Raw genomic sequence first — 26483 nt, 5'->3', positions numbered from 1 at the left:
AGTGTCTTAGGGGCCTTGACCACCCATTGTGAAGTAACCTTGGCACCTTCCTCCAGGGTGCCCAGGGATCTTCTTGAAAATAGGACATCCTTTGTCCTGCCGTGGTATTTCAGCATTTCTGGAAGTAGTCATCGAATTAGCCCACCATAGCGGACTATTCAGAAAAGCGCTTTTTAAAACTCCTTGATTATCCTTCCTGGGGGAAAAGCAATAGCTCATATAAGCAAATCTCCTGGCTGTGGCTTGTATGTCTTAAGGTTCTTTGTAAATCAGTACTCAGGGATGTACATGTGTGACAGTTCAGAGACCTTTCTGGAATTAATTGGACTCTACTATCACTTTCATCCATTCGAGGGTCAGGAAAATATAATATTTCAGACTCCAATTATATATACATTCCATGGAGAAACAAACTTTGTTTGTAGTGAAGAGAGTCTTCTGGTGCTTTTTGTTAAAGGGCCTATTCAGGGTTTCTTTTTTGCACGTGAAATCTAGCCATCACAGAAAAATAACTAAGGATAAAAATTTTAGGTACAGTACTAATTTTACTTTATAATGGTGTATAAAAAGTTATGGAGATTCCTTATGTCATCTTTATATAGTAATATCCAAATCAGAAATAAGATAAACATATATCTATTAGAAACAATAACAAGAGGTATAATTTTTTGGTTCTCTAACTTGTGACATTACTGAATGTTTTTGAAATTCATCGTTAAGACTTGATTAGAAAGAAGAGCAACACGATCTTGAAAGAGATGGATAATGAAAAACTATCTTTGTTAGATATTTAAATGAATATTATAGTTGTTCAAATATTATGAAAGTGATATAAAACTAGGAAGAAAAACTAGATAGAATATTTTAGCCTGAAAAATACCCTGGTGTGTGCATGTGTGTGTATGTGTGTGTATGTGTGAATTTAATATATAGTATGGATAGTGTCACAAGTGGGAAATGAAAAATTTGCTCAGTAAATGGGGCTGAGTCCTTTTGTTGAGTATGTGAGTTAGGCTAAAGACAGAGTTGTTTTATATACATACACATATATTTACATATAGACCCTTCAAATATAGTAGCTTATTGGGAGATTTATTTCATCGCCACATAAAAGTTTCCTTGGTCTAGGCTTGTAGGACGTGGTACTCCTCAAGGTCATTCAGAGGTCTAGGTTCCTTCCATCTAGTTACTCCATCATCCTCTGGGACATTGTCCCTCTTCTGCATGGTTGAAGCTAGGTTTCCGGTGCATCCTCATTCCAGCTTGTGATGAAGGGCAAGGAGAGTAAATGTGGAGCAAGGGATTTCCTATTAAGCACATGACACAGAATACTATTGCACATATATTATTGGTACACATTCTGTAATGCAAATCTGGTCACATGGCCCTGTCTGCCTGTGTGAAAGGTTGGGAAATGTAGTCTCCAGCTCGATAACTGTGGGCTCAGCCAACTAAGGGGGAGAAAGAGCTCTAATGTTATCAGAAAGAGATTCCATACTGGAGAGTGTTAACAGTCTGGGCCACAGTAGTTTTATGAAAATAAAGCATCAAGTTAGATCCTCATCTTTTATTATATTTTGAATAATACCAGGTAGATGTATGGTCAAACCATGTGATAAGCATCGAAAGTTGTTAGCATAGCACCTGGCAAATGGTAATAACAATAAATGCCTTTTATGGATTATATCATTTGATCTTTACAATGACCCTATAAAAGAGACTGCAACTGATAGGACCGCAGTTGGTAAATGGACAAAGAAAATGGATCAAAGACAGTTCACAGAACAGAAAATACCAATGACTAATAAGGATTTTCATCTCTTTAATGTTATGATAAAAAAAGAGGTGTAAGTTTTAAGATGAGAAATCGTTTTCACTAATTACCTTAGGAAATGTTTTACAAAATATTCAGACTTGGGTAGGGTGGGTTGTAGAATAGAAACCGCCGAAGCCAGTGTATGTCAGGAGCCTTCGCACATGTTCATATTCTGTGATCCAGAACTTTCACTTTCAGGAGTCTTTACTAGGAAAGAAAATTAGAATGAGGACAAAGCATTACTTAAAATCATACATACATAAAATCAGAAACCGTGTAAATGTCTAAAAATGGGAGAATGACTCAATGGTTATCTATACAGAATGTAGTACTACACATGATTAAAATTGTTTATGATGCTGAGAATGTGGGATCCGGCCTCTGATGCAATATTAAGTGAAAAAAATTAGGATTTAAAATGATCAGAAATTAGATTCAAATTATGGTTTTTAAAAAGCATAGAAAAGATCCTGGAAGTAGATCTGTTAAATGTTTCTGGGTGACCTCTGGTATTCTTTTACCACATCTTGGCTTCTTTATTAGCGTCTCGACACTTACTAATGAAAAAAGTTTATTTACTTATTCCTCCCTCTCCCCATTGGATGATCCGGGAATGAAGGTACATACATTGTCAGTAAGGTGTATAGCGTAGCACCTGGCCCAGTGTAGGTAATACATATTGATTGGGTGATGTTGGATGATGGGCCTCGAGGTGACCTAATCTTTTTATTTTTCACCATGGACCAGCAATATTTATATAATCAGAAAAAGACAAATTTAAGTATGAGAAACAGTTTTATTTTATGATTTTCTTTAGTAATCAGCCTAGTTTTCTCATGGGTGAACGAGAAGCAGAAGTGACACAAATCTAGATTAAGGTGGAAGTAGAAAAAATTTCCTTTTTGCAATAGAGAAGATTCTGTCCATTATCCCATGTCCATTCCCTTGTGTGGCCTTGGGATTGTGTTATTCTGTCTCTTGGAAGTAGAGTAGTGCGGGGTTACGTGTGCACGTATAGAAATAAAACGTACGCTGTCACGTTCTGTGGCTTAATACGATCTGCTCTCTTGGGTCTGCTGCAGGTAGCATTGGTTGGCTATCGTTGTGCAAAGAATACTAGATTTGAAGAAGAGTATTGAAATGGGAGATGAGTTCGTTTTTCCCTTTTCCTCCCACCTCGTCCCCTTAAGGTATAATATTAATATGTTTTGTGATTGGGGACAATTTAAGTCTTTTAAAGTTGGGTCAAGTGAAACTTCCCACGTAATACTCGTCAGCATTCTCTTAAATGTGCCAGTGAGAAAGATTTGACAGAAAAAGTGGTATTAAAAAAATAGGATAGTTTCCTTCTGCCTTGAATGACATGGATATTGTAGCCATCCGTTTAAATGTTTGGAAATCGTTAAATCAGATTTTCTAATGACACAGCATATGGAGTAGAAAATTCTGGAAAGGTCAGCTGGAGGCTAATTTTCCAGACAGTAAATCACACACGTAGAATTGTGGCTGTCTAGAAACATGTTTTATGTTTATCACCAGTGTGTGTAAGATAATTTGAAAATAATTAGAAGCGTTCAGTAACAGCTACACAAAATAGAGCATTTCATTTAGAACAGTGCTGATAGAATAAAGGTGGAAGGAAGAAAATCCTGATAGAATGTAACTGATTTTTAGGGGGGCAATAGAAGTGAAAACTGCCTCAGAAAAGTGAGAGAGATGCCTGCAGACTTAAACCTGAGTGGAAATACGTGAATGTTTCTTGGAGATGAGTAGCCACAGGAAGCAGGGATGTTTTCGCTTTGTGCACTTAGTTAAGTCCTGTTAACGAGCACCACCAGGTGATAGGCATTTTCTGAACTGAAGAAGCCTGTGTGTGGCCTCTAACAAGTCAGGTTTAAGGAAAAGATGTCAGCGACTTAAGACCCAGGTCACATGACTCGGTCTGCTTGCCAGTCCTAGACGCTCTGGATCAGGTTTCAACTCCGGGCAGCCCTCCCAGCCATGTGGGTTTAGCCAAATCAGAAGCAAAACCACACTTCCGAAAATGTTGGGAGCCGCTCTCCGCTCACCGTGGGGCCTCTGGATCTGGAGCTGGGTTTCACATCGGAGCATATCGACCGAATGGAATTCTAGCGTTTTGCTGTCATTTTGATGTTTTCCTCCAGTCTTCATCAGATCTACTGGGTACTTCCTGCGAGATGGGAGCTGGAGCTCTCACCATCTGTGTGAGTACAGGCCGCCTCTGTCTCCGTGGACACTGCCAGGGCCCAGGAGAGGCCTCTTCCCCCCCCCCCCCCCCCACCGCCGACTTCTGAGGAGATGTTTGTGTGACTCTGTTTTTCCTTCTTGGGAGGTGGCGGGAGATGTGCTAACTTAAATTCCTATCTATTCAAATGGACATTAAGCAGTATTTGGGGTGGCATTCCGTATTTTTGTCCACTTTCCTTTTCCAAAAAAAGGTGAAGGAAGATGCGTGCCGAGTTGATTCAGTTGAGTGAACTTGATATCCTGTAGATCACTCTTGAGCGTTTCAGACTCTCTTGTTCTGAAAGAGTTAAATATAAGCTAAATTGTAGTTGTTGGCAATACCTTGTGCCTAGATTGAGAACAAATTAAAAGAACTAAAATAACCATTAATTTATTTGCTTCCGAGAATATATATAGCATTTTTCTATTTCATATTCTTGTTTTCATTGAGTAATTTCTAGAATTTTTATTTCAGCGTGGTTGCTAAAAGTAATGGTGAAAGAGCTAAGTGGATAAATGAGTGTGAATCCTTCTGGAAACTTCTGGTTATAATGCAGTGGCGGCAGTAAATAACACTGATGTAAAATCCGTGGGGAAATGTGTATATTTCTAGGGCTGAAATTCATGAATTTCAAAAGCAGTTCTGTTGGTGCTTACATGTAATCTTTTGCAATAACCGAATATATCTTCAATTATATAACTTACAGGATACTGTAATTAAATTTTTTATCTCAATATACAGAAAATGCATAAAGAAATCTCAAGTTGGTATTGTATTCCAAGGGGCATTTTTTTTTTGTCCCTGGAGGTACTAAATGAGAAATATCTTATTCTGTATTATTAACTGCTCCCTAGTGTTTCATCACATTTAGATCAGATCCTATTTATTAAGTTTCAGAATGAGCTGTATTTTGTTGTAGCTATGATGGCATCCTAAAATATCTAGAAATATCTGGGTAATTTTTGACACATAGGCCCTGAATGGCCACCAGATGGCGCATTAGCCCCACAGGTTGAATCTTAGCAAAACTGCAGGGTGACTCCCTCGTTTTCAGCTCAGAACATCTCAGCATCTTGTGTGCAAGTCTTCCCGACTCTTGTCTCTTTTCTGTTCCGCCCCGATGCTTGGGTGCTCGTAGCGTCCAGGTGTGCAGCTGGTGATCTTTTTATCACTCCAAAGAGCTTCCTTCAAAATCTGACTTTTCTATGTGGAAATACTGGGTTTTTAATTTTACTGCAGACACAGGTGTGCATTCTTTCAGCTTTATAAAAGAAATACTTTAGAGCTGGAAATGTGTAAAGATTGATCTACTTGTCCTGAGATTTGCAGACATCTGATTGATTGGATCTCTACTACTTGCCCTTGGCCTACATATATTGATCACTACCTTGACTAAAAAGCAGACTAGCCCATGTATGAAATTCCATCTTTTTCCTTAATTTATATCCAAAGCACATACAGAATTTCATTTAATGTTGACATAAAAATCATACCATTTAAGAGATCATTCACTCCAATGGATGAGTACTTCTGAATCATTCTTACCCTTCGACTCCAGCTTGGCCTTTGATTGTGCTATGTCCCAGTTTTACTATAGGAGGAAACACATTTTTAGGAATCGTAGCATAGTATTTCTGGAAAAAGAGCTATTGAAGAACAAAACACTTTATGTTTGTGGCAGAAAAGTGAGAACTAATTCACACATAAATGAATGCATAGGGGCTCCTATGCTTTTTTGAGTTTGGGACTTTTCTACTTAGACATATGTGTAGTAACTTGCTGAGTATCCTGCTACTGAAGATAGTCATTCTCCAGACAAAATAATCGAGTACCAGATATTTTTAGAGTGTGTGTATGGCTGTGTGTGTTTATGGATTCTTGAAGTGGGACAGACAGGTTTAAAGATTTTCATTTCCTACTTCCATTGACTAACCAACTTTCTCTTCCTCATTCCTTTTGTTTTTTTCTCTTTCCCAAATTGCTAGTGCTGTGAGTACAACTGCAGGGGACTCACAAATTTACTTACGTTACAAAGAAGAGGTAGGTTCTTTACTGTAACATACCTATTTTTCCTCAGTACATCACCCCCAGGCAGAACAGAAAACTTAAACTTGCCAACCGATGTTATCTTAGTCTCTTCGCGTGAATGACTCAAGCTTTCTCAGGTGAATCCTGAGTCTTTCTGATTCCCTGCCCCTCCAGCTGTTCTGTCCAAGGTGGTGTGTGGTCATTTTGAGGAGAGGTGGGCTGAGAATGGGGCGTTTGCATATTCTGGTGGACGAAGGAAGGGGAGCCTAGAGCGCTTATGTGTATGTTCTTATAGCATACTCTGAACGTCCTGCTGTGTGAGTGAGTTCAGGTAGCAAGTCTGTGACTGGTAAATTTGTGGATCAGTTCTCCTGGTATTGTCGGGACCCAGCGGGCCCCCTGTCCTGACTTAGCCCCAACTCTTGCTGGTGCTGGCAACAATTCCAGGGGTATCCCAGGCTTTGTAGCCTTTGTCCCTAACTTGGGCACCTCCTGGCCTTACCCTCTGGCACCATCAGCTACCTTACACATATCTCATGGTGTAGGCAGGTCACAGCACAGAAAGGCTCACACACCAAATCAAGATACTCTAGTCGCAGATTTATTGAATCAGCCTAAAACACAGCATGAAGCAAGGGGGAAAAAATAGGGGTAGGTTTACCTACTTAGAAGGGGTTTAAGTGGGACTGAAGGACCACACTCCCTGAATCCTGTGTTACGTAATATTCATCCTTCCTATCTTTCTTGCCATCAACCTTCCCTGATCATGGTGCATTTCATTTTTTTTTTTTTTTGGGTGTGAACTTATTAGGTGAGCTCTTTAAAACACAATGAATCAGAGAGGTACTCTCTTGCTTTTTTTTTTAATTTATTTTTTTATATTTATTTTTGGCTGTGTTCGTTTCAGTGCGAGGGCTTTCTCTAGTTGTGGCAAGTGGGGGCCACTCTTTACCGCGGTGCTCGGGCCTCTCACTATCGCGGCCTCTCTTGTTGCGGAGCACAGGCTCCAGACGCGCAGGCTCAGTAGTTGTGGCTCACGGGCCCAGTTGCTCCGCGGCATGTGGGATCTTCCCGGACCAGGGCTCGAACCCGTGTCCCCTGCATTGGCAAGCGGATTCTCAACCACTGTGCCACCAGGGAAGTCCTGTGGCGCATTTCTGAAGACCAGTATTGAGCATGAGCTGGCTCAGCTGATGGAGTGCATCTGGAGCCAACACAGCTTGCTCTATCATCAGGGGCAAGTGTGCCTAGGTATAATTGTAGCTTGCTAAGACACTACTGACCAGCTATGGATTTTTATGTGCATATCTCAGGCAGAGAGCACATGGGGCCAGAATGGGTACAATCAATGGGCGACCCACTAAAGACATGAGTATTTGGTGTCTCATAAATGTTGGGTGCTTAACTTGGTTCTTCCATCTCTTCTTAATTATCGTTCATCTCTTCTTAATTATCTAGGTTGAATATATCTACCAGGCTATCCTATATCCTTACATGTTGTCAATACTTCGTTGTATCTGTTCTCCTTATTGTTTCTCTTGTTATCAATTTAACTGAACCAAACTTTCTTTAATACAACAAACAACATGTAAGGTCAAGTTTCAAGGCCATCACAATTATCCTTTTTGTGGTTTCTAGATTTTTGGTATCAGCTTCCTCCCACAAAGGCTATATTTAGGTTTCTTAAATGTCATGATGAATTTCTTAATTTTTTTAAATCCGTTTTTTATTGGGGTTTTAGAGAAACTTGGGCCTTGTTTGGAGCTTGGAGTACCTGAGCTTAAATCCTGGTTATGTTAGTTACTACACTCTGATCTTAGACGTTATTGAGCAGTGTGCTGTCTTGATAGTAGATTTTTGGGAGTATTTGACCATCTGTTCAACTTCTTGCCATAATTTGTCTGTCTGCCTTCTAGTAGGCAATAGTTTTGACAGAAGGGGTCATATCTTATTTGCATTACTTGCTTCTTGCTCAGGGCTAGGCAATAGTAGTTGTTCAATAAATGTTTGCACAGAACAGCTCAGTCATTCCCTAGGTTTTGCAGTGTCACCTGCTTGTATTTTATTTCTAAAAGGATTTTTGAAGACCTTCAAGAATCTAAAGGTATGTCTGCAAAGGCATTCTATCTTTCTGATGGTGCTTTTCGTGAAAATGGCACAATTTTCCATTTAGCAAAAATTAGCAGGATAATTATAAATATTTTGTACTTTTAATCATTTGAGTTTCCAACCGAATAGCACAGGAATTATTACTATAAAATTGCATATAGTCAAAAGATTCTGCACATCCATTCCATCTCAGATGACGTTTAGTCTGGTCAGTGCATAGCTTTCCCTCAGGTGGGCGTGTAATCTGCATGGATCAAGGTAATTAACGCTGGACGTCCCAACAGACAGATCCTGAAATCTCAGTAGCTCAAGGAGACAAAAATTAATTTGTAGATTACTCAGAGTCTGATGCAGGTTATCAGAATCTCTCTTCCATCTGGTGGCTGTGGTATCCAGGCTTCCTCCATTCTGTGATCTATTTGCTAGTTTAACATATTACCGTGTATCCCCTAGGTTACATCAGGGAAAGAAAGAAATGGAGGAGGCACACATGCTACTATCTGCCTCATTCTGGAGGTGACTCATTTCTCTTCTCATGGTTCATTGCTTTGAACTAGTCACGTGTTCCCACCTAAATGCCAAGGTAGTGGGGAAATGTGTAAACAAACACTGTCTCTGGCCATAACCTAACTTGCTCAAATCAAACAAAGAGAAGGACATATGTTCCAGGATTACGGTAGCAGTCTGTCTCCCACTCCCCTACTGAATGTAAACAAGGAATTAAATACCCCAGATGCTGCTGGCAGGCATCTAATCTATGGATGGAGAGGGAAGGCAGCCTAAAGATCTGCCTTTAGTTAATTGATCAATAAATGGCAAAGTAGTGGTGACATTGATGAGCCATTGCATCTACCAACTTAGTCTTTCATTCCCCTGAACTCCTTTGTATTATTATAATGTGTTAATAAATGTCCTTTATTATTTTAGCTAGTTTGAGCTGAAATTTCAATTACTTGCGGTCCAAAACATCTTAACCGATATACAGCATCACGCAGTGGCTTACTGTTCTGTGGTTTGGGGAAGCTTGTCATGCATTAGAATGAGGCAGGATTTGAAGGCAGGAGGCAAGGCTTTGAGTCTTGGGTCAGCCAGTTCCTGGCTCTGTGACCTGGGGCAAGATGTTTAACCTCTCACTTCCTCATCTATCAAATGGGGACAACAGCAGCCTAAATTGTTTGAGATTGTTGTGAGAATCAAATCAAACACTCATGTGAAAAGAAAATACGTTGTAAATTATAAAGCATCATAAAACACTACCTTTGTCATATGGCTCGCTACTTGCCTTAAGGTGGTTTCCTTAATACTATATCTGTTTTAAATTAAAAAAGGAACTCTATAATCTGAATGGAATGTTTATATTATTAGATTTAGACCAAATTTTAAGCAGGATTAAACATTTCATTTTGCCTTGCTTGCTTTTACAGTAAACCAATGATGAGATATTAGAAGACTAGATTAATAGTCAAAGGCATGTCTATCTGCTTCACATTTGAATTGTGTTGCAAGAAGAATTTTCATCTTTGCCATAGAGAATTCAAAAATCAAACAAATCGTCCATAACACAGGAATCGATGAGTGTTTAGAAGCTGAGTTGGGGGTAAAGTCACTTGTATCTAGGTGACTTATTCTACGGTTCATTTTTTTTGAAGCATGGTTGGTTGTGTGGATGGATTTAATTTTAATTCCTGTACAGATTTTGAGGAAGTTTTAGTGACAGTGCTGGAAAGTGCAAACCAGCATGAAGTAGCATATAAAGTGAAAGAATGAGGCAACTGAGGAGGGAGGACCATGCTAAAATGATAAGTTAGATTAATTCTGATCCATGTCTTAAAGCTGACTTAGGGAAACTAGATTTCAAAGACATAGAAGAAGCTTGCGTCCAGTAGTTTGTGAAACAGAGACCATAAGAGAGCATATTTGAGCTGTTCTCTGTAACCACGAATTAGCAATGGTTTATGAAGAGGTACTGCAGCAAGCCATAGCGTAATTAAGTTTATATGTTATATAATTATATAAATAACAGGAAGTTTGGAGATTTAAAAAAATTTATCATCCAAAATGAGTGGTTTATGGGAAAATAATCTATATGATATTATTTTATGACAGCTCTAAATTATTATAGCTACTCCTTTAAGACTAAGTTTGGAGAATTGAGCATATCAGATAGTAAAATGACAGGAATTAAAACAGTTTAATAATGGCTAGCTACTTGAAGGAAAAGAATTGCTGGATTTCTTCCTAACTCTTTAAAACTAGAGATGGATCAAAGATATAAATATCAAAGTAAAATCATAAAAATACTAGAAGAACATGTGTGAATTTAAAAATTAATTTTGGATCGAGGAATGTGTTTCAAAGGAGACCCAAGCCGCAGGCCCTAAAGAAAAGGATGGGTAAAGTTTTCTGACAACCAAAATGTCTGCACAACCACAAGTATCATAAACAAATTAAAATGCCAAAAGAAAACTAGGACAGATATTTACAACACACATGACTAAACAAGATTCATTTTTTTTAATATACAAAAAAATTCCTATAAATCAGTAAGAAAAACTACCCAATTAAAATTAGGCAAAGCTTATGAATAGAAGTTTCAGACACAAAATAAGAAACGTAGGTGCTAATAGACAAAATTGCTCAGTCTCATCCACAGTTAAATTTTGGCAAAATTTAAAATTTTTTCATGCTCGGGGATGATAGAATGGGAAACAGGCACTCTCACATGCTATCGATCAAGCTGTAAACCACGAAGCGTTTTTGTAGGGCAACGTGGTAATATGTATCCAAATTTATATAGTAACAAGTAAAATGAAAATTTATTTTGCTTTCATATATAAGTCTAGCGTAGAGACTACTCATTTAACTCTTGGAATTAGCGTAAAAAAAGTACTATTTATAAACCTGTTGATCTAACAATCTCACCTCTAGGAACTTATCTTACAGGTGTGTGTACAATTAACATAGAAATGTTTGCAAGAATGCTTATTGCGGAAATATTTGTAATATCAAGAACTATAAACCTAAACATTAGTAAATAAGATTGGTTAAGTCGATTATAGTGTCTTTATAATGTAATATTAACAGGTAGATGTGCTACTATGGAAAGACCTCCGAAATAGATTAAGTAGCAAAAGCAAGTGTAAGTATACAAATAGTTACATTTGCCTTTTTCAGAAGAGTATGCATATATATGCTTAATGATGCATACAAAATTTCTGCAAGAAAATATAAGAACTGTTGGAGCTGGGATAAGAAGACTTTTCAGGTTAAACTCCTGTATGTTGTTTGGGTTTTGATCAAGTGCATGTGTTACTTTTATTACATTTAAATTATTAAAAATAAAAGCTGCTCAGAGAGTAGGGAATGGTAGCTCTGGAAGAAACAGATTGGTTTATAATCATAAAGGCAATGATTATTAAATTTGAATGTGTACAGTACTCTTACAAATATATATTGAAATATATAAATTACTTGAGAAATTGTCTAATATGTGAAAGGAAGTGTACTTTCCCTGTAAATTTCATAAAGCAGACCTAGAGCTGGGTAGAAGGTAGTGATGCAGTGTCAAACCAGTAGAAAGAAGCATCTAAAGATTGTCTAAAAATTGAGCTGGTTGCCTTATGAGGTGGTCAGTGCCCCATCACTAAAAGTAAGAAAAGGAAAGCTGAGTGGTCATGGGTCGACTAGTCATAGCCGTTCCACGATGGAATTAGAGTTAATGAGGTGAGATACCCTAGAAGTGTTCAAGGATTCTGTGAGCCATTGCGTATGTCCCAGAATTTGTAGTTCTCAGCCAATTATATGTTTTCATTTGTTAGGCTGTTGGGAGTTTAGCATAAACACTCCCCTCCCCCATCCTCCCTTCATTAGGGCCTCCTTTGTAAGAACGATGGGATGATTAGCCTAAGCTGAAGGCAAGATTCCATGATTTTAAGAATACAAAACTAGGTCCCTAGGGATGGGGTGAGGGTAAGTAACGTTTGAATTAGTCTCATTAGCTGTAAAAACAGATTTTCTAAATGAAGGAATTAGAGAGTATTACTACAGGCTTGCTAAATTTTTACTCCATTTCACTGTATGAAAAATGTATGTCACTTAAAATTATACAGTGGAACTCAGTCAAATAGTGTTCATTCTAGGAAAAGTGTAGAGAGTAGAAAAGGTATGCTGGAAGTAAAACAGTTCAAAGAGAATTTTGATATAAAATCGTCTTAGCAATTAATTTACTTTTGGTCTTAATTTCCAGCCATTCTTTTAATACTGAAGAAACTAGTTTTAGTCAAAATGTAACTAAATCGTCTCGTAGAAATGTTTTTTTCTGTGGTTTACACTGTAAGTAAATCACGTCAGCCTGCAAGTACTTACATGCAGCATTAGTTTTAAGCTCATTTGGCTTTTCTGAAGCTATGCCTTTTAGAATCTTTTGTTTTAACACTCTAGTTCTTACTGTATTAGGTCATTGACCTTAAATGAGTCTTTCTTTTGAAAAAACGTCCTTCTGTTTCTGACTTCACATTTTGCTGAACTTGCTGAGAACCAATGGCCTTTCCAGGAGTATTTTTCAAATTTGATGACAGCCTCTCTTCCATTTAAATCCTCCTTGACTCTATTAAGACTGCCGGCAATGATGAACAGAAGGTTCAACACTAGTGGCTTTAAGAGCTTGTACCCCTTTTCCCAAAATAACCAAGGGATTCTAAGCACACGGACGTTTCTGTGCTTTCAGGTTTTTATACATTGGTATAGCAGCAGTCACTTAATAGGGAGCCACCCCAGAATTTACCTATTTCATCTAGAATTATTGAAGATGGACAAAGTGTGCAGTTATAATGAAGAATGTGGAATGTTTCTAAAAGCAAATTATTATTCAGTGTATTCTTTCTACTGACGGTCTGGCAGGAAATTACCAAGCACTACTTGACTTTCTGTTTTTTTAAACTGGTCTTTGAGATGTAATTTACATACCATAAAATACGCATTGAAAATGTACAATATAATTTTTAGTAAATTTACCAGTTGCGCAAACAGCACTACAGTGTAGTTCTAGAACATTCTGTCACTTCAGTAAGATCCCTTGTGCCCATTTACAGTTAGTTCCCACTTGCACCAGCACCCCCAACCATAGACAGCCACAAATTTACTTTATATTTCTATACATTTGCCTTTTTTTGGACTTTTGCTATAAATGGACTCATACAATATATGTTCTGTGGCGACTAGCTTCTTTACTAGCATAATATTTTTGAGGTTCATCAAAAATATGTATCAGTTTTCATTGCTTTTTATTATAATAGAATACCATTCTTTTATATGCTGTATCACCTTTTATCCATTCACTAGTTGATGGACATTTGGTTGGTTTTCAGTTTTGACTATTGTGAATAATGCTGCTATGAACATTCATATCCAAGTCTCTGTGTGAACTTGTATCTTCATTTCTCTTAGGTAGGTACCTAGGAGTGGAATTGCTGGATCATAGGGTAAATCTATGTTTTTTTTAAAAACTGCCAAACCGTTGTCCAAAATGATTGCACCACTTTACATCCCCGTCATGGATGTATGAGAGTTCCAGGTTCTCCATATCCTTGCCAGCCGATGGTCTTGTCAGACCATTTTTTTTTTTTTTTTTTTTTTTTTTACTGTAGCCCATCTGAATTTGTAGTGCTATCTCAGTTTCTGAAAGACTAATGATGTTGGGCTTATTTTCATATGCATATTATCCATTTGTATATCATCTTTGGTTAAAATGTTCATATCTTTTGCCCATTTCTTTATTGAGTTTTTTGTTCTTATTGAGTTGTAGGGTTTTTTTTTTATATATATATTCTGGATGTACGTTCATTTTCAGATACATGAACCCGCTGGGTGTGGGGTTTTGTCCTGTCTTCTAAATCAGTTCAGCCCAAACCCAAGCTGCTGGTTTTCAGGGCTCTACCAGCCCAGCCTGGAGGGCGGAGGGATTGGAAGCAGGCCCAGGCAGCGTGTCACAAGCTCACACGATTCTCAACTAAACTTCATGAGTTTTTCATCAATAAGTGTTTCTCAATGTTTTTTGCCTTCAGTCAGTTTCCAAAGCTCTGAAACGGTCGTTTTGACAATTTTGTCCAGTCTCTGTATTGTTTCTTGAGGAGAGGATTTGCAGACCTTTTATTCTACCGTCACTGGAAGTCAGCAGTAGGTCCTGAGTTCTTTTATATTAGAGAATGTAGCTTTTTATAATAACCTTTTAATTTTTCTTGGTATAATAGTGATATATGTCTAACGTATAAAATTAGGAAATACAAATAAGAGGAGAAAATAAGAATCATCTAAGATTCCATAACCCAGAAACATGTACTATATATATTTGCTTATATTCTATAGTTCTTTCTATGAGCATATAAAGTTATAAAATGAGATTATACTTGACCTTAATTTCATAGCCTTCTTTTTTTTCCCAATTAACAGTATATTGTGACTATCTTGAGTTCCCATTTGCATAAGACACGAGTCATGCACACTGTTACCTCCCCTGCTCCCCTGTTTGGAGACCTGGCTAGAGGCAGGACGGCCTAGAGGAGGATGAGTACAGCGTTTCTTGGATGTTGCCAAATTGCCCTCCAGATATGAACCAATTTACGTTCCACCTCTTTTCTTCTTACCAACATTTTCTTTTAAGGAAAATTGCCATGAGTTAGAAGGGATGACAAGTGGTATCACATTATTGTTTTTGCCTATCTTTGATTACTAGGAACTTCACCACCTTCTGAGAAAATCTATTCCATCTTTAGAAGTGACCATTATCTCTTTATACGTCTTAAAATCTGTCTCCAGAGAAATACCATTCACTTTTGGTTTTGTCCTCTGAATCACATGGCAGCTTTTCTAAAATCTGGAAATGTTTTAACCCGAGTCTTCTCTTTTGAGTGTAATTGTGCCAGGTTCTTCATTCCATCCTCGCATAACATGGTTATACTTTAAAATTTTTACTTTATTTTTACTTAATTTTCTTAAATTAAAAATTTGAATTTCCTTTTAAAATTTCTTTGCCAGTCCTTTCATCAGAGCCTCCTCAGTCTTCTATTAATTGGTTAAAATTTGTGCGCTGGTAGTTTTCTCAAGGAAGGTTCATGTGTACAGTATTCTCTTAGCCTATTATTCAAGCTGTAGCTTTTACAGTTGGAGGACAGCTTGATTGGTTAATAAATTCGGCTCATGTGTTCTTAACTATCTTGTGAGCCTTATTCCATTGTCTTCCTATGTTAAACACTGCAGTCGGTAAATTTGAGGCCACTCATGTTTTCTTTCCTCATTATGACATACTTTTTGCCTGGCTGCCCAAAGGATTATTTCTTTATTGGTAGTCTAATAATTTCCTTAGAATGTATCTTTGTGTAGACTGTTCTGGGTATGTTGTGCCATTTCAATTTGTAGATTCAAGGCTTCTATTTAAAGAAAGTTTTTGTGAATTTCATCTTTACATATTCTACTTCACTGAATATTCTACTCCAAGATATTATTTGGTTTTCTTCTTTGGGGACTTCAATAACACATATATTGGAGCTCACTTAACTGCTTTCTGTAGCTATCACCTCCTTGTGATTTTGAAAAATGTTTGATTGTGTCTACTTTCTCATTTATGTCTTCCATGTCCCTTACTGGGCTGTCCGTGGTTTCTGTTCTCCTTTGTGCTCATCAGAATTGAGGCTTCACTTCTGAAAATGTTCTGTCTTTTCCTCTCCTTCCATTGCTGATTTCTGCCGGTCTCCATTTCACTTTCTCCTTTTGACGATTATCTCTCCCCTATATTTCTGTGTTTCTGCTTTGTGGTATCCTTTCATCATTGTGATCGATTCATTAACTTCTTAAAAAGTTGTGGTAAAATACATGTAACATAAAATTTACCATTTTAACTATTTTTAGGCTTACAGTTTAGTGACATTCGTACATTCACAGTGTTGTGTGACCATTACCATTATCCATTTCCAGAACTTTTTCCTCATCTCCAACTCTGTACCCGTTAAAAAATAACTCCCCGTTACCCCCCTCCCTCCAGCCCCTGGAACCATTGTTCTGCCTTCTGTCTCTATGAGTTTGCCTATTCTAGGTATCTCATATAAATAGAATCATACAATTTTGGGGTTTTTTGTGTATCTGGCTTATTTTACTTTGCATAATATTTTCAAGGTTCATCTATGTTATATCATGGTATGAGAATTTCATTCCTTTATGAGAATGAATAGTATTATGTTGTATATATATCTATATCTATATATATATATATATATACACCACATTTTGTTTATTCATCTGTTGATGGGCACCTGGGTTGTTTCTACTTTTTGACTACTGTGAATAAAGCTGCTATGAACATTGGTGTACAGATACCTTTTTGAATTCCTGATTTTCGGGTACATACTCAGAAGTGTAATTGATGGATCATACGGTAATTCTATTTTTAAACTTTTTGAGGAACCACCTGTTTGCCATAGTGCTGTATCATTTTACATCATCACCAGCAATACATAAGGGTTCCAATTTTTCCACATCCTATCCAGCACTTTCTGATTTTTTTTTATAATAACTATCTTAATGGGTGTGAAGTGTATCTAATTGTGGTTCTGATTTGCATACCCTTAATGACTAGTGAAATTGAGCATCTTTTTGTTTGCTTATTAGCCATTCGTATATCTTCTTTGGAGAAGCGTCTATTCATTTCTGAAATGGGTTTTGTCGTAGTTATTGAGTTGTAGGAGTTCTTAAACATATTCTGGATCTTAAACCTATATCAGGTATATGACTTGCAAATCCTTTCTCCTGTTCTATGCATTGTCTTTTCACTCTGTTGATAATCTCTGTTGACGCGCAGAAGTTTTTCATTTTAATGAAATACGGTTTATCTTTGTCATTGTGGCATGTGTTTTTGGTATCACTTCCTTCTTAACTTTCCTTAGTTATTTTTGTTAGGCTAAGTTACAGTTTTCATTTGTTTCCTGGCAGCATTTTTCTAATGAGTTATTTCAAGAAAGTCGTGGTGCTCTTTTATACTTCAAAAGAAATACTGTCTCTGTCTAGTTGCTGGCTGTGTTCCTTTTTTCTTACTCACATTTCAATGAGATGGCTTTTTGTGGTGTCAGTATCAAGAGACGTTCCTGTGAGGTATAGTGATGAGAGGCCAAGGTAGCTTTTCAAGTTTTACAGCCCTGGAACTCCCTGCTCTGTTGCTACCAAAGGACTGTTCTCTTAATTGTGGCCCTTCTGTTTGCCCATCTCTCCTCCTTCTCTCAGAAGCTCGCCTGGGTCAGTAACGCTCTACTGCCTTTTCTTCAAAAACTTGCCCTCCCAGGTCATGAACTCACTATTAGGTGGTGGATTCTTCTGGTGCTTCCTGATATCTGCCTCTTGGGGTCCCTTGCAGGTACTTTATGTACCTTCTTTCTCTTCTTCCTCTAAGCAGTTGAGCCCTGTTCAGCTCCTTGTCAAAGTGTGCTCTATCTCGGGCTTCCCTGGTGGCGTAGTGGTTGAGAGTCCGCCTGCCAATGCAGGGGACACGGGTTCGTGCCCTGGTCCAGGAGGATCCCACATGCCGCGGAGCGGCTGGGCCCGTGAGCCATGGCCGCTGAGCCTGCGCGTCCGGAGCCTGTGCTCCGCAATGGGAGAGGCCACAACAGTGAGAGGCCCGCGTACAGCAAAAAACAAACAAACAAACAAAAGTGTGCTCTATCTTTAAAATAATAAATATTTGTAGGAGATTTTAAAGAACAGCCACTGCTGGGTCCCTAGTGACTCTCTCCAGACCCCTCATAGTGCTGGTGTGACGTCTGCCGTAAGTGTCCTGCCCCGTCTTTACCTTTAGCAGCCATAATACACAAATTGGAGTTCATAGCTTTTCTGTCTTCTGTTGATTTACTTTCATCTTCTTAATCTGTATGGTTTCAAAAAGAAAGGTGATAAGATTCACAAGATTTTTATTGGATTTGTTTTTAATACTTTCTTTAACATTTCAGTAATACCAGGTAACATAAGGACACTTTAATAAATGTTTTCTAATCTAAGTGGTGGAAATTAGTTGAACTTATTTGTGAGATAGTCAGTGATCCGAGATATTTTAAGTATATGTTTATTTGGATAGAGAATTTACATCTTAATTAAACCTAACTTTTCGATGCATGTCTAAAGATCCTTAGATCTTAACTTTTCAGATCATAGACCTCTGAGAATATGTTTTCTCAGAGTGAATCAGCTATACATATATCCCCATATCTCTTCCCTCTTGCGTCTCCCTCCCACCCTCCCTATCCCACCCCTCTAGGTGGTCACAAAGCACCGAGCTGATCTCCCTGTGCTATGCGGCTGCTTCCCACTAGCTATCTATTTTACATTTGGTAGTGTATATATGTCCATGCCACTCTCTCACTTCGTCCCAGCTTACCCTTCCCCCCTCCCCATGTCCTCAAATCCATTCTCTACATCTGCGTCTTTATTCCTGTCCTGCCCCTAGGTTCTTCAGAATCTTTTTTTTTTTTTTAGGTTCCATATATATGTGTTAGCATACGGTATTTGTCTTTCTCTTTCTTACTTCACTCTGACTCTAGGTCCATCCACCTCACTAGAAATAACTCAATTTCGTTTCTTTTTATGGCTGAGTAATATTCCATTGTATATATGTGCCACATCTTCTTTATCCATTCATCTGTCGATGGGCACTTAGGTTGCTTCCACGTCCTGGCTATTGTAAATAGAGCTGCAATGAACATTGTGATACGTTTCATGTAGTTTTAAGGACTCATGATCCTTGGATTTCAGGTTAAGAAACATTGTTTGGATCTACAATACACGCTGATAATATATGCTCTAAAGCATAACTAGTAAGGATAACTAATAAGAAATCCAGAAAATTCTTTGGGCTTTTAAAATTAATGAGCTAGATTTGGAAAAATTGAGTTATAGAAAGTTTCTGATTTTCTTGACTTAACGATACATTTAGTAAATACTTGTTGACATTCTAACAGAGCATTATTTGAAACTGATTTTTTTTCATCTCATGTAAAAGAAGCCCATAGATAGGTATTCCAGGTGGATTCTGTGATGTCATCATGATGCAAGTCTCTCTCTCTCTTTTTTTTTTTTTTTCTATTTTATTGTCCTTAGAGCTTAGCTTCTAGCTTCTGGGTTGCTGCGTAGTCACAGGATGGCTATCAGGCATTGCAGCTGTGATCTAAGCAGAAAACAGGGGTATTGGAAAAAGACTGAGTTGGCCTCCCTTTTAAGGAGTCTTTCTGGTGGTCCTGTTAACAACTTCTGTTTATATCTCATTGGCCAAACTTAGATATGTGATCATCCATGTCTACAAACATATGCTGCTACAGAGAAGATGGGGTATATTTTAACTGGGCAATTTGCTCCCCACCCTCTCCAACAAAATCAGAGTTCTGTCAAGAGAAAAGAGAGAAATTACCCATCAATAGGCAACTGTAAGCTCTGTCACAGTGTCCTTTTAAAGAATTGGTTACCACAGAGAAATTCTTAGTGTTTTTCAGCATTGACTGTCTTCTGGTTGTATAATAGATGCTTTTACATATCTTCTACGTTATCTTATTAAACTCTCATAACACTTCAAAGTAGGTAGTGTTATTGTAGCTCAACAGATGAGGACCCAGCGTTGTTGTAGATGAAAACCTGTATAAGGTCAGCAGGCTGAATGTGAGGGGCATCTGGCTGCAGTATTGTCCTCCTGGGGATACATAAGCTTGACTTAGCTCTTGTGGCTGGACAGAGAGCATGGGTCATCCTTCTTTAGGGGTGCATTTGCCCCCCTCCTAAGCTCACACTCAACCAAAGAGGCTGACATTCCCAGGGAAAATACCCAGTGGCATAACCGTGTGGTTTAAACCCAGGTACCCTAATTTCCGGCAGAGTGCTTTCCCAGTGATGCAACCCTATCCAAGCTGATAGGATGGTCCACGTCTCTGTGTAAGAATATCCCCACAATTGTTGTTGTTAATCTTTAAATTGCAATTTGAAGAGAACATATTCCTTTCCCTCCTAATTCTGCTGTCAAAAAATGGTATTACTCTTTCTTAGGCATGGAATCTCTTTGAGAGGTCTCTATTTTTTCCGCCCCCTTTTTTTTTTTTTTTTGGCTGTACGCGGGCCTCTCACTGCTGTGGCCTCTCCCGTTGCGGAGCACAGGCTCCGGACGCGCAGGCTCAGCGGCCATGGCTCACGGGCCCAGCCGCTCCGCGGCATGTGGGATCTTCCCGGACCGGGGCACGAACCCGTGTCCCCTGCATCGGCAGGCGGACTCTCAGCCACTGCGCCACCAGGGAAGCCCTCCCCAATTTTTTATGTTATTACTTTATTAAAGTATAGTTAATTTACAATATTGCATTAGATTCAGATGTATAGCATAGTGATTCAGTTTTCTTTTTGCAGATTATATTCCATTATAGGTTATTACAAGATATTGAATATAATTCCCTATGCTATACAGTAAATCCCTGTTCCTTATGTATATTAAGTATAGTAGTTTGTATCTGTTAATCCCATACTCCTAATTTGTCCCCCCCCCCCATGCTCACTCTCCCCTTTGGTAACCGTAAGTTTGTTCTCTATGTCTGAGTCTGTTTCTCTTTTGTAAATAAGTTCACTTGTATCATTTTTTAGATTCCATTTATAAATGTTATCACATAATATTTGTATTTGTCTGACTTCTTAGTATGTTAATCTTTAGGTCCATCCATGTTGCTGCAAATGACAATATTTCATTCTTTCTATAGCTGAGTAATATTCCAAGGTGTATATATATACCACATCTTTATGTATTCATCTGTTGATGGACAATTAGGTTGCCTCCATGTCTTGGCTATTGTAAATAGTGCTGCTATGAACATTGGAGTGCATGTATCTTTTCAAATTAAAGTTTTCATCTTTTCCGGATATATGCCCAGGAGTGGGATTGCTGGATCATGTGGTAACTCTATTTTTAATTTTTTAAGAAACCTCCACACTGTTCTCCATAATGACTACACCAATTTATTTTCCCACCAACAGTGTGGAAGGGTTTCCTTTTTTCCACACGCTCTCCAGCATTTATTATTTGTAGACTTTTTGATGATGGCCATTCTAACTGGTGTGAGGTGATACCTTATTGTAGTTTAGATGTGCATTTCTCTAATAATTAGCTATGTGGAACATCTTTTCATGTGCCTGTTGGCCATCTGTATGTTGTCTTTGGAGAAGTGTCTTTTTAGGTCTTCTGCTCATTTGATTGTTGTTTTTTCGATATTGAGCTGTATGAGCTGTTTGTATATTTTGGAAATTAAGCCCTTGTTGTTATTGTTTACAGACATTTTCTCACATTCTGTGGGTTGTCTTTTTGTTTATGGTTTCCATGGCTGTGCAAAACCTTTTAAGTTTAATAAAGTCACTCTCGTTTATTTTTGCTTTTGTGTCTTTTGCCTTGGAAAACTGATCTAAAAAAGTATTTCTGCAATTAATGTCAGAGAACATTTTGCCTGTGTTCTCTTCCAGGAGTTTTATGGTGCCATGTCTTAAGTCTTTAAGCCATTTTGAATTGATTTTTGTGTATGGCATGAGGGAACATTCTAGCTTCATTGATTTACATGTGTCTATCCAGCTTTTCCAACACCACTTGCTGAAGAGACTATCTTCTGATGTTTCACTGTTAGTGTAATGAAACATAACAGATTTCTGTATATTAATCTTATATCCTACTACCTTGCTGCATTATTAGTTCTAATAGTTTTTGTGGAGACTTTAGATTTCTCAATATAGAGTGTCATGTCATCTGCAAATAGTAAGTTTTATCCCTTCCCTTAGAATTTGGATACCTTTAATTTCTTTTTCTTGTCTGATTGCTGTGGCTAAGATTTCAAATACTATGTTGAATGGAAATGGCAAGAGTAGGCATCCTTGTCTTGTTCCTGAATTTAGTGGGAAGGCTTTCAGCTTTCCACCCTTGAGTATTAGGATTGGCTGTGGGTTTGTCATAAATGGCCTTTGTTATGTTGAGATGTTCCCTCCGACAACTACTTGAATGAGAGATTTTATCATGAATGGGTGTTGAAATTTGCCAAATACTTTTCTTGTGTCTGTTGAGATGATCATGTGATTTTTGTCTTTCCTTTTGTTAATGTGGTGTATCACCTTGATTTGTGTATGTTGAACCATTCTTGTGACCCTGGTATGAATCCAACTTGATCATGATGTATGATCCTTTATTGTTGGATTCAGTTTGCTAATATTTTGTTGAGGATATTTGCATCTGTATTCATCAAAGATGCTGGCCTATAATTTTCTTTTTTTTATAGTGACTTTGTCTGGCTTTGGTATCAGGGTGTTCATTTCTTCTTTTTTGTTTTTCCTTTTGTGATTTGGTGATTTTCTTTTGTAGTATGCTTGAGTTCCTTTCTTTTTGGTTTTTGTGAATCTCTTGTATGTTTTTGACGTGGTGACCATGGAGTTCAAGCATGTTGACCCATAACTATATCTACTTGCTTTAAACTGATAGACATACAGACTCAAACACATTCTAAAAGATCTATATTTTTATACTTTCCTCCCTCCTCATTTTGTGATTTTGATGTCCTATTTTACATTTTTATGCTTATACTTTTACTGTTTATTGTAGTTAAAATTGCTTTTACAATTTTTTAAATGTCTTTTTATCTACATACTGGCTTTAGTGTTCTTTAATCCTTAGAAATATTTGCCTTTCCTATAGATTCTTGCTACTTTTCTATTTAAAGAAGACCTTTCAGTATTCTCTTAGGGTTGGTTTAATATTGCTGAATTCTTTTAGTTTTTGCTTGTCTGAGAAATTCTTTCTCTCCTTCCATTCTAAGTGATAATCTTGCTAGGTAGAGTATCCTAGGTTGCAGGTTTTTCCCTTTCAGGATTTTGAATATAGCATGCCACTTCCTTCTGGCCTGCAAAGTTTCTGCAGAGACATAAGCTGATAGTCTTATGGGGATTCCATTATAAATGACTTTGTTTTTTTTCTCTTGCTGCCTTTATTATTATTTTTTTAACATCTTTATTGGGTATAATTGCTTTACAATGTTCTGTTAGTTTCTGCTGTATAACAAAGTGAATCAGCTATATGTATACCTATATCCCCATATCCTCTCCCTCTTGTGCCTCCCTCCCACCCTCCCTATCCCGCCCCTCTAGGCGATCACAAAGCACCGAGCTGATCTCCCTGTGCTATGTATCTTGCTGCCTTTAGAATCCTCTCTTTATCTTTAACTTTTGTCATTTTAATTATGATATGTCTTGGTGTGGGTCTCTTTGTGTTCATCTTGTCAGGAACCCTGTGTGCTTCCTTGTACCTGGATATCTGTTTCCTTCTTTAGGTTTAGGAAGTTTTCAGCCATTATTTCTTCAAATACATTTTCGATCCCCCTTTCTCTGTCTTCTCCTTCTGGAATCTCTATTACGTGTATGTTGGCATGTTTTATATTATCCCATAGCTCTCGTTTGTTGCCTTCATTTTTTTTTTTTTCATTCGTCTTTCTGTCTGCTGTTCTGATTGGGTGATTTCCATTATTCAGTCTTCCAGGTCACATATTCATTTTTCTGCCTTATTTAGTCTGCTGTTGATTGCATTTAGTTCAGTTTTTATCTCAGCAGTTGAGTTGTCTAATTTTGATTGGCTCCTCTTTATAGTTTCGAGTTCCTTTTTACAGTGATCTGCATTTCTACCCATAGTCTTAATTCCTTTAGCATTTTTACTACCTCCTTTTTTTTTTTTCTCCTTGCGGTACGCGGGCCTCTCACTGTTGCAGCCTTTCCCGTTGCGGAGCACAGGCTACGGACGCGCAGGCTCAGCGGCCGTGGCTCACGGGCCCAGCCGCTCCGCAGCATGTGGGATCTTCCCAGACCGGGGCACGAACCCGTATCCCCTGCATCGGCAGGTGGACTCTCAACCACTGCGCCACCAGGGAAGCCCACTACCTCCTTTTTGAACTCAGGCTCTGGTAGACTGGAGAGGTCTGTTTCACTGTTGGCCTTTCAGAGGATTTTTCTTGTTCTTTTAATTGGGAGTAGTTCCTGTGCTTTTTCATTTTACTTATTTCTCTTACTCTCTGAATTTAGGAGAAACAGTTACCCACTGTGGTCTTGAAGGGCTGTTTTTATGTGGGAGTATCCCTGTGCAGACTGTGTGAGTCCAGTATTTCTGGTGCAAGGGCTGTTTTTGGTATGGATGCCTGCCGTGTCTTTCCTCAGGGTGTGCTGGCTGTTGTCCCCTTTATAGGGGTGTGTTTGGTGACCAGGGCCTGCACTGGATGTTGAGTGGGGCCTCCTCTGTGCTCTGTGGTTGTCACAGACCTGTTGGGGGCAGACTGTGCTCCCTGGTTGTTGGCGTAGAAGCCCCCAGATCCCATGCTAAGCTGTAGTGTGAGGTGGGTGGGACTGGAGCACTCCCTCTGGGGAAGGAGCCTCTGCTATTCCTCCCCGGGAGCTGTCAGCCGGGACCTATGGCTCTGTGACACCACCTGCCACCCGGTGTGCAGGCCCACAAGGAGCACTGCCCCTGACCGCCTCCGCTGTGGCAGCTCCGATAATCTGCTTGGCTGTCAGTTCTGCCTCCTGTGTATGCATGCTCCCAGAGCGTGAGCTCCCAAAGCCCACCAAAGCTGAGCCCACTGTGGGAGCACCAACGCTAGGCTCAGGGGTCGGCCCCACCTCTGCGTGTGCACACCCTCAAATCCCGCCGCTGTGGAATTACACCGAATAACCTTTACAACGATTTCATCTAACATCCAACACGTTTACATTTCCCTAGTTGTCTCAGAGACAGTTGGCTAGTTTTTGGTTTTGTTTTTTCAGTCAGGAACCAATCAGTATTCACAGACTACATTTGAACTTTGTGTAATTTCTTTAAAATCTGGAGCCGATCTTTCCCTTATGACACTGATGTTTTGAAGAGTGCAGGCCAGTTGCCTGTTAGAATGTCCCTGATTCTGAATTTGTTCGTTTCCTCACAGTCTCTTTTAACTTGTTCTTTTAGCTCCTGTTCTACCCGTAAACTATGAGATTTACAGGCTAGATTAGCAGCAGCTTAAACATTTTTGGCAAGAATATAAATGATGTGCTCTGCATGTCGCATCACATCAGGAGCACGTAACGTCAGCTCTTCGTGATGAGTGGTGATAAATTTAATCTTTTGAGTTAAGCTGAGTACACCCAGATATCAATTGTAAAGGTAATCTTTTTTTCCTTTGCAAATATCGTGTGATCTTTGACACTGTGAAAATGCTGTTCTCAGACAACTTTTCACCTGATGTTTTAGCATCCGCTGTCAAATCTTTGACAAAACTCTTTGTGCAATGATTTGTGGGAAAAGGTGATTTTCTAATTCTGTTGTCCCTTGTGTATTTAGCTGCAGCGTGTTCTGTAAAGCAGCCTTTTACTTGGGTAAGCCCATGCTTCCACTCTTCTTAGTATCACTGTTGATTCAGGGAATTTTATTTACATAATATTTTAGAATCGTTGATAGTTCTTAGTCCTGGTGCTCCAACTGTCCGGAACTTGGCCAGAAGGAGCCCAGTTAAGATGGCCCACAGGTCTTCTTGACACGCCCCATCGATCCTTGAGCATTTCCACGCCTTCGGGAACAAGCGGTCTCAGGCTCACCTTGTGCTTTCCTCGCACCCATTTTACGTGGTGGTGGAGTGGCTTTCTATCCTGCACGTTCCTGCTTGGATGGATCAGTGCTAGCCCCAGCTGCAAAGAGTTTTCAGGTGCACAATTCTGAATGTAACCAGTAGTATAACCTGATTGTCCTTCAAAGTACCTTAAACTCATGGTACTTAAATTTCTGGAGGATTGCCTTAAGGAAATACAGCCGTTGAATTCAGTAATCTAAAATCATTTTGCTTTAAACTCTGTAAAGAAAGTGCTGCATGTAGTTTTGTCCCTTTGGGGGCTCATAGAACCACCAATATTAAAGGTTCTGGAAATACGGCAGTCTGTCATGGTTAAGAGCTCATGCGTTAGAGCCAGAGCACCTGGGGGTTACATTCTAGCTATAAAACTTTCTTAGGCAAGTTTCTTTTACTTTGTACCTTAGTTTTTGTGTCCAAATGGCAATAGTTAAGAGTACCTACTAAAAAGTTAGTTTTGAAATTTAGAGATGTTAATTTTTTTTTTTTTTTGCGGTACGCGGGCCTCTCACTGTTGTGGTCTCTCCCGTTGCGGAGCGTAGGCTCCGGACGCGCAGGCTCAGCGGCCATGGCTCATGGGCCCAGCCGCTCCGCGGCATGGGGGATCTTCCCG

At 38.8% G+C, this 26483-nt stretch overlaps 1 protein-coding gene across 1 annotated transcript in view; it reads left to right on the top strand.

Moving 5' to 3' along the window:
- Nucleotides 1-3929: 3929 nt before the first annotated feature.
- Nucleotides 3930-26483, top strand: part of FAM13A (family with sequence similarity 13 member A) — a 336376-nt gene continuing 313822 nt past the window's right edge. Inside the window, exon 1 of the mRNA XM_060011983.2 lies at nucleotides 3930-4041. Within this exon, the coding sequence (XP_059867966.1) occupies nucleotides 4015-4041 (27 nt within the window). The 5' untranslated portion in view covers nucleotides 3930-4014. The remainder of the gene's footprint in view (nucleotides 4042-26483) is intronic.

The sequence above is a fragment of the Delphinus delphis genome, chromosome 5 (genome assembly GCF_949987515.2).
Source record: "Delphinus delphis chromosome 5, mDelDel1.2, whole genome shotgun sequence".
In the NCBI taxonomy this organism is placed as follows: Eukaryota; Metazoa; Chordata; class Mammalia; order Artiodactyla; family Delphinidae; genus Delphinus; species Delphinus delphis.
The sequence above is the reverse complement of the archived record's forward strand: the minus strand, read 5'-3'. Positions and strand labels throughout refer to the sequence as shown.